Below are 12,919 nucleotides of genomic sequence, written 5' to 3'. Positions count from 1 at the left end.
GCACTGTCCATCTTGTCTGATAGATGATGTATAGTCTCCAAAATTGTTAACTTCTCACACTTTGAAGGAACAAAAACTGTGGGGCTAATTGCCGTTTTACAAAACAAGGGAAACAGCTGTTACAGGCACATGAAGAAGTTTTTTTCCAAACATGCTCCTGCATTGGGCTTCTATAGTGTTATTGGTCTAAAATATACTGTTTGAAGTCAGTGAAAGTACCAATTAAATGACCTACCAACTTGCCAGCCAAATATGAATGCAAAAATAGACCTTTTTCAAACCAGTTTTCTAAACTAGAAATAAACCTGAAAGTGGTTGGTAACCAGTTGGCATATATTTTTGATCCATCCACACTAATTGTAGTGGTTTCTTTTTCTTTTTTCTTTCCTCTCCTCCCCACCAATGATCATGAAGATAACTCGCTTTCATCACAAAACTTCCCACATATTTTTGTTAACTAACTTTGGGGAAAAAGGGAACATGAACTTGGAACTAAGTCAAATGTGCAAATTCTGGTTAAAAATGTATACTTGCCTTAAGAGGGGAGGTTTGGATTTTTTTAGTTTGCAAGATAGAAGAGATCTAAAATAAGAAAAGACAACTACATCTAACAGATCGTAACAGTAAACAAAACCACTAAATTTTATGTGGTGCCTTTTTAAAATTAATATACAGGAATATTCATTAAAATTATATTTTTTTCAGATACTCCAGTTCTTCATGTCAGCTGCTTGGTATTCTGAAAGTAGAATATTTAAATAGTAGTATGTGTTCTTGTTATATCTCTCCCTCCATTCTAACTAATGGAAATAAGTACTAAATTGAGCGAAGATACGTATCCCTCAGAGTGCCTACAAGCAACCACCTTCATGCAGCTAAGGATAAAATTCCGAAATCCAAGTCCTATACAACGTAATATTGAGAAGAATTTCTTCTAGTTGTACATCATACAAGATTTATGAACAAACAGTCTGGAGTAGCTATTATTTTATGCATTAGAGGATAGTGATCTGACTGTTAGAATTTAATTGCAGCTATTCTGGAAGCGGATATGTACAAACCATCTAATACTTTATTATAACTAAGGCATCTAACTAGCAGCACAAACAATTGACAAAAAATGACACAATTAGGTTTGCATCATTGTTTATTGTCGCAGAGTAGATTGAAAATCGCCAGACGAGCCTCATTCAGTGGATTGCGGAATGCTATTGTATAGAATGCTATTATGGAGAGGATTTTAAGTATCTAATGTTATCGTGTTTTTCAGGGATCATTATTTGAGCGTTGTAACATGGGTAACAGATGAAAGGGTCTGTCTGCAGTGGCTCAGAAGAATTCAGAATTTTTCAGTCCTCACGGTCTGTGATTTCGCAAGTGCCACTAGAAGTTGGTCATGTCCACAGGTAAGAAAACTGAGGCGAGAGAGTTGCAGTGCTTGATAAATGAAACTAGAAAGGAGTTAAGAGTACTTACGTATGTTTATCTTTGTAGAAACATAGCCTGATGTAAAATGAACATAATTGTTGTGGGATTGTTTGTTTTTTCTTTCTTAGGAAAAACAACTTAAGGAAGAAAGTAGAACTGGCTGGATTGGCAGAGTGAGTATTCAATTTCTAAAACTGCTACATGCTAAATAACACTGATAATTAAGAAAATTTCATTTGAGCCTCTTGCCAGTTGCAGTGCCTCTTGTGTGCCGGTCTGATCCATTCACTTGTTGCATTTTACACAGTATAGGAAGAAATGGTCTCCAATGGAGCTGCTGTGCCACCCCACTCCCAGTTTTAAGCCTTTCTGGGTGTGGGGTTCCAAACTCTCAGTATGGGCTGACAGTGCAGCTGTAACTGCAGCTGTAACTGCATCCTCGGAGACCCGTGCATGACGTTGAGCTTACCAAAAAGCAGAGCGCGCTCTCCAGACTGCTTTTTAATCCTGACCTACTGCTTTCGTAGCAGTAGATAGGCAGGGAAGTGCAGGAGCCAGGACTGAGAATTCCCTTTGTTCTGGGGTAGTTGTCAGCTATGCTGGTTTGGCTGCTCTCCAGTCTTTCTGCCACCTCCAGAACGATAAAATATATTAAGTGTATCCTGGAACCTTTAAATTCTATTGAAGGAAAGCACAAAACTCATTTTTAGCGGTTTGGGTTGCAACAAATCATCCCAGGTTCTCCTTGGGGTTTCCTATTTATTTATTTCCCCCCCACCCGAAATATCCATTGAGGAGGACTGGAAACAAGATGGATGTAACTGACCAGATTAAAATTTTCGATACCTTCTGCCAAACCAGTCGCTGCTGTCTGGATGATGCTTTCCAAGCTGCCTCTCAATCCTTTTGTACATGGTAGAGAGTAGGCACCTAATGAACTACACAGAAGATCTGGGGGAAGTGAAGCAGAGATGCAAAAGTTCAGACTTGGAGGGAGAAATGAGTTTCAGAGTTTTTGATGAGAACACAGAGTACACTTTCCACTCCCGCATTTTCCACACACTGATTATGCTTTAGTCACTAATTCACTTTTGAAGTCAAAAATGAAAGTTTAAAGAAATGCAAAGAGGGAGGCAACAGCAGGGATGAAATCATCCGCAGTATGAAGATGAGAGATCAACCCACCTGCTGTCAAATTTGATATGGAAAGGAAGGCCTTAACGCTGACACATTTTGCTTCTCTGCAGCAAAGGCTTCACAATTAGACAATGTGATGATCAAGCTGCAGACTTTGTAAACAGTTGTGCAAAATGAGAGGGCAAAATGCAAGTCTGTGCCATTAAACTAGGTTGTTGGTTTTTTGTTTCTTTTAAAGAGACAACCCACATCTTAGGAGCTGTTGGAATAGAAAGATAATTTCTCTGTATGATCCTGGGATTTGAGAAGGGAGTGGAAAGTAGGGAGGATTGAAGAGGGGATAGGAAGGGTTTATTTCCTTTTTTTTATTCTTACCTACATAGAGGTGGTAAAATGAAACTTGATTGATAATTGATTTTTATATACATAGGAGAGATGTATATATACGTATGTACTTATATACAGTTCATGTACATGTATATACAAACTTAAGTAAATTATATACGTATGTAAGATACAGACATATAGTCCTCTCTTTGTATACATCTATAGTGTTTTTTCCTTTTTTTTCAAAAATAGCAATGAAATTACGCTTAATCTAAGAATGCTCAGAACAGCCTGTGTTACTGCATGAGGCTTCCAGGTCATGAGCTAAGTTAGAGCTTGCCAGTTGAGTTGAAGGAAAGTCACACTTCGAAAAAGCAAGACTGCGATAAGGGAGAAGCTAGCAAAATATTTGCCAGGTTATTTTTTGCAAAAAATACGGCATGGGGAGAAGGAGAGATTATCTGAAGTGCATGAGTTAGGAAAACTCAAGTTCTGTCACTGTTTGCTGAATGACCAGAGGCGAGACACTTGATGTTTCTGTTCCCCTTTGCATTTCAAAAATGGATATAAAATCTCATAGGTAATTGCATTGCATAAATTGGCTGATTAACACTTAGAGGTTTTGGACATACATCAGCAAAATAACTTTTATTTCATTCAGCTCAATTTTATTCCTCTGTTTCTCTGTCTACCACGTGGAGCGCACGCAAATGACAGTCAAAAGAAGGAATGCATTTCCGTCATTCCCAGTTGATAAGTGGATAGTTCCTTCATGAAAATATCGTTCCAGTTTGGATTCTCTGCCATTCTGTAATCACCTGTTTAGTAGCAAAATTTCCTCTTGGAAAGCAGCTTGTTTTCTTTGAAAAAAGGAGGACATGTTTCACTATCAAGCTAAAAAAACCAACAGCCCTAGGGGTTCAAAGAATTCGTTCACAAATGCATATTCTAAAATGAGAAATTCAAGGAAAATGTGTATTTAGAGTATTTACATTGCTGAAGGTTACAGCTGTGTTGGTTTTGGACAGAATAAAACAATGTCTTTAAAAGTAGATGCACATACTGTTCCCTAAAATGGTAGGAAACTGTACGACTTCAGTTCAAGGGAAGTAAGAGAGAACATTGGTCATTACTAGGGCTAATACTCAATTCTACTGCTTAAGGAGCAAGAAAATAATTTTAAGTGTATTTACTTTTAAGGGTAATGGCTACCAGTTCTATCTCCTAAGTCGGTGCGCAAAAATTTTTGCAGTATGTTCAGTGATGCATTGTTTTAAGAATTGAACCTCCTGTTTTAGAGATATCTAAATTTATCACTCTGGGTTTGGAGTTTTGTTATTTGCTTCAATAGACATCTCTCTTGTGTTCAAGTTTCAGCCATCTGCCCCTCACTTTGCACCCGACAATGCTACCTACTACAAAGTCTTCAGCAATACAGCAGGTTACAAGCACATCCATTACATAAACAGCTCACAGGTGAGTGATAAGGTGGAGTACAGTCACTGCTGACTTGTGTTTCTCCTGGTGATGGAGTAGCTTCACATTCTATTTTTTCCCTTACCTATGCCCCCTCTCCAGGCTCCAGTACCTATTACTACAGGAAAATGGGAAGTGATCAGCATAGAAGCTGTAACCAGCAACTTTCTGTAAGTATTGCAATTAAGCTGTTGATTCCTATCAGGAGGACTTGTAACAGGGGTCTAAGCAAGCAGGGAGGGAGAATGGGGAGAAGTGGCATTTAACTCATTAAAAATCTGATCTAAACATGTAAGATGAACCTTTAAATATTGTAGTAAATAATTTACTAAACCCAATATGTTTTGCTTTTATAGGTACTACATTAGTAATGAAAATGGTGGAAAGCCAGGAGGAAGAAATCTTTATAAGTAAGTTGTTTTTTTTTTCCTGCAGTATGAGTGAAATATATGTTCATGAAAAAGAAACTTTGAGAAAAAGTATTGCAAAATATAAGGTTAGGATGTTCACAGTCCAGTGTGGAATCCTGTATAGGATATTTAATGAAAATTGGTGTAGGAGTATAGAATGTAAAAATAACTAAAATATTTTTTCTGTAAATTTAGTTAATAAAGGGAAATTGTGAAAAGAAACATCCAATTCTCAAGGAACAAACCCCTAAAGAAAACATCTTATGCTTTTTTTTTTTTGCTATGATTATAGTCCCAGTATTAATTGAACTCTAAAGTCTGTTTTCTGTAATTTTTAAATCAGTAAGGTCTTTACTCCTGGATTTTAACATATTTCTATTGGTCATCTTATTTAAAAAGCATACATTTGTTTACCATAGCTTTAAAAAATCATCTCTGAAGTGAAGCTCGTCTACTTTACAGAGTGCTCTTGGAAGGCAGTCCAAATTCCACTAAATGTGTTAGCTGTGATCTGAATCAAGAAAGATGCCAGTATTATTCTGTGTCCTTCAGCGAAGACGCACAGTACTATCAGCTAAATTGCCGTGGTGAGTATATCCAGTATTAATTGACATAAACATGACTCACTGATTAGTTGAGTGGGAAAGTTCACTTCATCAAGATCTCGATATGCACTGCGTAACAATGATAGGTGTTGATATCCTTGGATAAATGCACTGGCAGTGGAAGAAACATACGCACAGAATCATAGAATCGTTTAGGTTGGAGAAGACTTTTCAGATCATAGAGTCCAACCGTTAACCCAGCAATGCCGGGTCCACCACTGAGTTACGTCTCTGTGCACACGTATACACATCTTTTAAATACCTCCAGGCATAGTGACTCAACCACTTCCCTGGACAGCCTGTTCCAATGCTCGAAAGCCCTTTCCATGGAAAAATTTTTCCTAATATCCAATCTAAACCTCCCCTGGCACAGCTTGAGGCCATTTTTTGTCTTGTCCTGTCTTTTGTTACTTGGCAGAAGAGCCTGACCCCAACTGCACCACAACCTCTTTCCAGATAGTTGTAGAGAGCAATAAGACTTCTGCTGAGCCTCCTTTTCTCCAGGCTAACAACCTCAGTTCCCTCAGCTGCTCCTAATAAGGCTTGTTCTCAAGACCCTTCAGGAGCTCTGTTCCCCTGGCACCTCAATGTCTTTCTTGTAGTGAGGGACCCAAAACCGAAGACAGGATTCAAGGAGTGGCCTCACCAGTGCTGAGTACAGGGGAGCAATCGCTTCCCTAGTCCTGTTGGCCACACTACTTCTGATACAAGTCAGGATGCCATTGGCCTTCTTGGCCACCTGGGCACAATGCAGGCACCTGTCGACTGACAATCCCAGGTTCTTTTCCACTGAGCAGCCTTACAGCCCCTCTTTGCCAAGCATTGCCTGAGCTTGTTGTGACACAAGTGCAGGGTACGACACTTGGACTTGTTGAACCTCATACAACTGGCCTTAGCCCATCAATCCAGCCTGTCCAGGTCCCTCTGTAGACCCTTCCTACCCTCAAGCCCATCAACACTCCTGCCCAACTTGGTGTCAGGTGCAAACGTACTGAGAGTGCGCTCGACCACCTTGTCCAGATCATTGGTAAATGACCCTCGTAGGCTCAAAAGCACCTTGACAAAGATTACAAGGATGAAATATCTATCAGTGGACCCAGAAGAGGTGCAAAACACTCCTGTCTGCTGTGCATCTTCTCAAGAGCTGCATGGGGAGCTCTTGCTCTAGAAGGAATTTGGGGACTCTGAGAGCAAGGCAAACAACAGACTGAGTAAAGAGAAGTGCTCTATGTGTGGGAACAAAATTAAGATAGATAGTGCTGTTCAAAAAAACTGAGTGGCAGTGTTGTCACTCTTGATTTGTGTTTGTGCTAGGTACTACAAGGAATAAATTAATCAAAGGGTGGGAAAAATGAAATCTCTAAAATCTACCTTAAATTGAAATGTATATTGGTTTTTAAGATGTCAAAATCTTCCTTGATATGTAGGCCAGAAGGACAGACAGCAGAGGCAATTGTTCAACCACTGTAAAAATGGCTGTTTGAAGAAGGCTGCTGTGGTCTCTCTGTGTGGCTAGGCTCACTGATTTCCAAACCATGGGCCACAACTGATGGGTAGACTTTGCTAAAGTGTAGAAGTTTAAGTCTTCAGTACCTCACAATGATGTGCAAGACAATCTGAATATTTTGTGGAATTCTGTGACTTGAGTTTGGGCCCTACAAACTTGAAATCTGGCTTGTACAGACTGGAGGGAAATGAGTTCTGAGGTTTGTGGTTCATCCTCTTCAAATTTACAAGGGTTGTGTTTTGAGATAGCGTTCATAAGTGAAGGCTTTGTGCTCTTTTAACAGGTCCTGGCCTGCCCATATCTACTCTGCACAGAAGCAGTGATGATCACGGTAGGGGATTGTCTTAAAATATAATTTATATTGAGCCAGAAAATTGCACTGTAAATTTATTTGAATTTTATTCTCATTGCTTAGTGTAATAATTTAAATGTCAGTTATAAAGGGTAAATTTAGTTTCAGTTAATTACTGTAGTATAGTTAACCAGAAGAATAAATTATATAGCTTGGCATATGTTTATTCATAGTTTATTTAATATTATTTTACATTGTGCTAGAAAACAGTGAGTAATGTGTGACTTATTTACTGGAGAATTGTTCAGATTTTCTGAAATTGCCTTTAGATGAAAAACGGGGAAACCAGCTTTCTGGTTACTAAATTACTGCAGGAAAACAATAATGTAAACATTGAATCTGAGAGGAAAAACAAAAACTGCAGTAAACTAAGACTGCAACGTAGCTTGCTGTCATCCAAGATTGAATTTTTTAAGTGGTTCATGACTAAAAGAGCAGTGCATTTGAAAATAATGTATTTAATTTTTGACTCTTACTAATTCTGTTGTTTAGTCCTCAGATACCTGGAAAATAACACTGAACTGGAAAATTCATTGCAAGATATTCAGATGCCTTCAAAAAAAATTGACTACATTACTGTAGGTGGATACAGTAAGTTCAAAAATATCTTTTACCCTTCTCTCCCCCTTTTACCAAGTGCTTCAAGATCTTTTGCTGAAAAGCATGACAGAAAAGAAGGGTGTAGTGGGGATTGTGGCAGTTATTCAGCACTTAGAGGCAGGACAAGATTTTTTATTTTCTTCTTTTTTACTTCTCCAAACATTCTATGTTTTTTTCAGAAATACCAAAATATTCCTATGTTAAATGCACTTTTTCCCTAGTGTGGTGTCTTGATGTTTTCATGATGAAGTGGCTTAACTCCTTTATTCCTTGATAATTACCTGAAAAGCAAAAGTCCCTAACACTGCATTAACTAAATAATTAAGAAGAGTGGGGAGAGGGGCACAAATTGTTCAATTTAAATCGAATTATGAATTCAAGCAGGTCTGCATTTGAAGGTGCAAGTCCCTATGACTTGTGTTAGCAGGTTGGAGCAGTGGACAAGAAATTCAGTTGTTATCAAAAAAACGGACACAGAATCTAAATGGAAAAGCTTGCAAACTGATTTAGGCTGCATTTCAACCAAGTCACCTTTGACTTTGCGTAGGGGAATATTTGGATTGAGTAGTCGTGTTCTTAAGAGTGCATTCACGCTCCAGGACTACAGAAACCTGTGAATACTGACTCGAACAAAATGTTAGAAAACAAACTGCTCATGGTTTGCTAGGGGTGAATTTGCACATCTGGATACAGAAGCTTTCTTAGTGTCTTCCTGGGCTGGGGAACATCACGTAGGCCAGCAGTGGGAGGCCTAGTACCTGTCTAAACTCTTCTTGCTCCAGCCTTTGCTACTACCTTTTCTCTTCATGATAAACTTTCTCTTGATATAACATATGAGTAGTATTAATGGAATTCTGTTTACAAACTGTATTGAGTTCTGTCAGTCATTGTTAATGGTTCTTTTGATGCCTCCCTCCTTCTACTGTTACCTTATTTATAATAACTCTCTTTATCCTTGTGTTTTCTATCTTTTATTTCTGTCACATTTTACTAGGGCTAAAGATGAAATCTTCCAGGCAAGATGGAAATTTAAGATGTTCTTCGTGCTATCAGTTGTATATTCATCTTTTTATTCCTTTTTATTCTTACTGCTTCATCTCTTCAGGGTAAAAGCTTTTGGGTAAGGGGACGCTATTTTATTGTCACAAATAGGAGAAATCTGTTTATGTAGTCCTTCAACTTCCAAGTCTGTTCACAAATCCATGAATATTATCAAAGAAGAAGGTGGCTCCCATGACAATAAAGTATGCAAAAAATAAAATTAATGTTTCCTTATGTTCAACCTAGGTTGCTATTTTTTCAGTGTTTTATATTGATATCTGGACAAATGTTTGTAAAACTTGCACTTTGGCTATTACTGTATTACTGCAGTGCAATCCTTTGGCATTCCTTCATGTGTCCTTTGCAGCATCAGTTTTTTTAAGATTCATGAGTGAACAGGTGAGCCAATCAGTTTGCAAAGCTTGTATGGTGTGGATTTCACATGTTCAGCTAGTCTTCTGCCAGCCTGGGTGGAAGGAGTAACATAGATGGAACTGGAATCAGTGTTGCTTGAGAAATGGTAGACATTTGGATAAGTTTCTGGAATGTTCTACAAACTGTCAGGCAAAGCCTATCTGGCAGGTTTGAAATAGTTGGTTCTTTTTGTGCTGGAAGAGAAATTTGAGTAGAGAAGCGTTTTGGAGCTACTGTCAGACGTACCACTGTAGAGACTTTTCAAATTTAACATGTAAGTTTATAACATTGAATAATGTCATGAGACAGCGTGTTGAGTCCCCAAATTTTATTATTGTTGGCATTCCAGTTCCAGACTTTCTGCTAACTTAAGCTGTAAGACACTTAAAAAAAATTCGATTAACTAGAAACTTTTACCTATATATATTAGGGCAGTTCAGAAGAAACTGCTTTTTCAGGGGGTGATTCAAATGTGCTCTTGTATGAATTGCAATACATGTCAAATTATTTCACTGGAGAACTGACCTAAGTCAAACTACTATCTTCAATTTTAGACCTGTGGTATCAAATGATATTGCCTCCCCATTTCGATTCATCAAAGAAGTACCCTCTGCTCCTTGATGTGTAAGTCTTCAAGTTACATGTCAATGTTGTGTTAATAATCACTTTCATCTACTTCAAATGCTTTTAATAAGATCAGGAAACAAAAAACTGGCAGTTTTCTAATTACTTCTTGAAGTAGTTTGAAGAGGGAATGAGGAGAATGAGGTGTATCCTAATTCTTGATAGATTCCTGTACCGTAAGATGACGTAATGCTTAACAAGCAGGTATTTTGCTGGTGGTGGTGAGGCAGACACATTCTGTATCTTACCTAAAAGTCAGAATGTTAGCATTAGCTTACTTCCTTCTCTGCTCTTAGAGTTCATTAGAAATAATACTCAACAAAATTATATTCCAGAATGAAACCTTGAATAAGCTGAAGTAGTGAATGTGATGTTGCATTTTCTCTGTGATACTTGACTGTGAACTGGTGTTGGTGAACTGTGTCCTACGGTCAGAATTGCGTTTGCTGGTTTTTTGTAAATTCAAGACCATGAGCATGTGCTGTTTGGTCTGTTCTTCCTCGTGGACTCTGTTCATACTGGTATGTTTTCTTCTGACTGGGAATTACTGAACTGTAGCTATTCATTAAAATAGAAATGTTAAAGTTTTCCTCTTTTATGAAAAGCAGACTCCACAAGGAAACTAGATGTGAATTGTTAGATATATTTTTATATAATGTAATTTGGTAGCACTGTAATACTTTTTGACATGCCTGTTGATCATTTTAATGAGTAGTTGGTGCTCTTTGATTCTTAAGACTTATTTTGGTTTTGATTGACTTTAATTGATTTTTTTATTGACTTAACTGGGCCTTTGTCAGGATCACCTCTGCCTCAAAAATTCCTTTGGAAATGTCAGGACCTGTAGCTTGATCTAGAGATTTATTAGTAGTTTTTTCTTTGCTTTTAAAAACAGGGAAAAATGTTTTACAGCGCTGTAAGAGCCACTTTCCCATTTCTTACTCTGTTGAACAGTGGCTGGAGAAGTACACTATAAACAGAACTTCATCACCCAGACACTCACAGAGTATGATTTCACAGGGTCAGGTGATTCCAAATATTTTAAAATAAGAAGTTATTAATACAGATTTGCTTCCTTTTTCTCAGCCTGCATAAGAAGTAGTTTAGTCTATAGGGATGAGACACTAAAAATGCAGGAGAATATCTTTTTTCATGTTTCCAAATGAAGGATATTTGTTGATTTCCAACTTTAACCAAATAAGTTACGGGTAAATGGAACAAATAGTTGAAGAGCATCACTTTGAAGCTGAGATGACTAGATATGCCAACACAAAAAAAAAATTGCTTTGGATTTCTGATAAGCTGCTTAAAGTCAAAATAATGGAAGTTTCTTATAGGAGCAGAAAGCAGTAAAACAACTAAAATCCAGCCTGCTTGTTTGCTTGCTTGCCTGCCTAACGGTTGACATTTAAAAAAAATATATTGCCTTTAGTGTCCAGGCATAGCAGCAGCTTGGAGTCAGTCAGTGATAGCTTTTCTGGTTTGCTCCCTTTTAATTTAAAAGTTTTCCCTTCTTCAGTGGCTGAAAATGGTCATGAATAATTATGTCTCAAAAAATATGGAGAACGTGTGGAAAGCAAATGCCTGAATTCTGTGGCGCTTTTCCCCAGGTATGCAGGACCCTGTAGTCAGAAAGTAGATTATACCTTCCAGATCAGCTGGGCTACTTACCTCGCGAGCACCGAGCAGGTCATTGTGGCCAGCTTCGATGGCAGAGGAAGTGGCTACCAAGGGGATGAAATTATGCACGCGATATACCGACGGCTGGGAACGTATGAAGTGGAAGATCAGATAGAGGCAGCCAGGTGAGCTACAGTGACATGGTCAACACCTGCTCCTTCTTTTCTGTGCTTATTGTGTGCAGGGGGTGGAAGTGAAGGTTTTGCATGGTCATCTTGAAAGAACATAACTAAATTTTGCATTAATTTTGTGTGCTGTGGTGTGTCATTCATGGGCCAACGATCATTTTGTGCTTAAAAAGAGAGAAGAGTTAACAGTCTAATACAAATTTACCATATCTCTGATTTTATAGAGATGATCGCTGTCACAGGCTACCAAGGAACTTGGAGCTGGAAGCTTCAAGCTTTTTCCAAGTTTCTGTTGTGATGGAGTTATTTACATCACAGTTCATGTTCATCACTTGGTTTATGCATGTGAAACCTCACTAAACCGAACAATGTCAGTGTGAATCACTCAGAATCACAAAGAAGTGGTCTTACAGGGTTTGCTTTTTGGGATTTTAAAATGTTAAGGAGTTTAAACAAACAGCATTTCAGAATCTATTTTTTAAACCCCGACTGGATTTACAGTTGTCAGCCTGTTGCTTACTGCTGCAATTTGAGTGCTGCTCCTCTTTTTTTTTTTAAAAAAAAAAAACGGAAACAAGAAGAAAAGGAAAGGACCAAAAATAAAGGCAAGTGTATTAGTGAAATCATACTCAGAGATGTGTTTACTGAATTTCTTAAAGAAATCACCTGCACAGATGTGTTTTCTGAATATCTTAAAGACACACATGCCTGAAGTATTGTATATTATTATATGCAATCACTGAGGAAGTGAGAAATACTTATTTGTACAATAGGAAGAGCCAGGCATGATGGAAAATAGGCACATCTGTATAATGGCACATACCTGCAATCTGTTAAGCATTTAATTATTCTGTTTGCTTTTAGAAAATTTTCTGAAATGAGCTTTGTTGATAAGGACAGAATAGCTATTTGGGGTTGGGTAAGTACTCAAATAAGTTTGGCTGGCTTATTATTGTAACGTCTGTTAGTTGTGCTGCCGTGGGTGTGAGGTGGAGTCATGGCACAGTCCAGTAACTGAACTGATGAAGCACATCTTACTGTGTTTATTGTCCCTTTGCAAGCATTCAGGAACCATTAGGATTCCTAAGAGATTAACATTCAGGAGACATTAGGATTTCTAAGAGATTAACAACAATTTGAAGGGGTGCTGCCTAGCTCTTGTATACAAGGATGACCAATATTTTGAAAAA

The 12,919-nt window shown here is 38.0% G+C and overlaps 1 protein-coding gene across 1 annotated transcript in view; it reads left to right on the top strand.

Moving 5' to 3' along the window:
• Positions 1–12,919, top strand: part of DPP4 (dipeptidyl-peptidase 4) — a gene marked incomplete at its 5' end in the record, with an annotated part of 32,168 nt that overhangs the window by 9,139 nt on the left and 10,110 nt on the right. The window contains 11 exons of the mRNA XM_009870906.1: positions 1,271–1,406; positions 1,557–1,601; positions 4,264–4,368; positions 4,471–4,538; positions 4,725–4,778; positions 5,241–5,365; positions 7,174–7,221; positions 7,735–7,833; positions 9,852–9,921; positions 11,532–11,726; positions 12,594–12,648. Coding sequence (XP_009869208.1) covers positions 1,271–1,406; positions 1,557–1,601; positions 4,264–4,368; positions 4,471–4,538; positions 4,725–4,778; positions 5,241–5,365; positions 7,174–7,221; positions 7,735–7,833; positions 9,852–9,921; positions 11,532–11,726; positions 12,594–12,648 — 1,000 coding nt within the window. The remainder of the gene's footprint in view (positions 1–1,270; positions 1,407–1,556; positions 1,602–4,263; positions 4,369–4,470; positions 4,539–4,724; positions 4,779–5,240; positions 5,366–7,173; positions 7,222–7,734; positions 7,834–9,851; positions 9,922–11,531; positions 11,727–12,593; positions 12,649–12,919) is intronic.

The sequence above is a fragment of the Apaloderma vittatum genome, unplaced genomic scaffold (assembly GCF_000703405.1).
Source record: "Apaloderma vittatum isolate BGI_N311 unplaced genomic scaffold, ASM70340v1 scaffold14576, whole genome shotgun sequence".
Lineage (NCBI taxonomy): Eukaryota > Metazoa > Chordata > Aves > Trogoniformes > Trogonidae > Apaloderma > Apaloderma vittatum.
The sequence above is the reverse complement of the archived record's forward strand: the minus strand, read 5'-3'. Positions and strand labels throughout refer to the sequence as shown.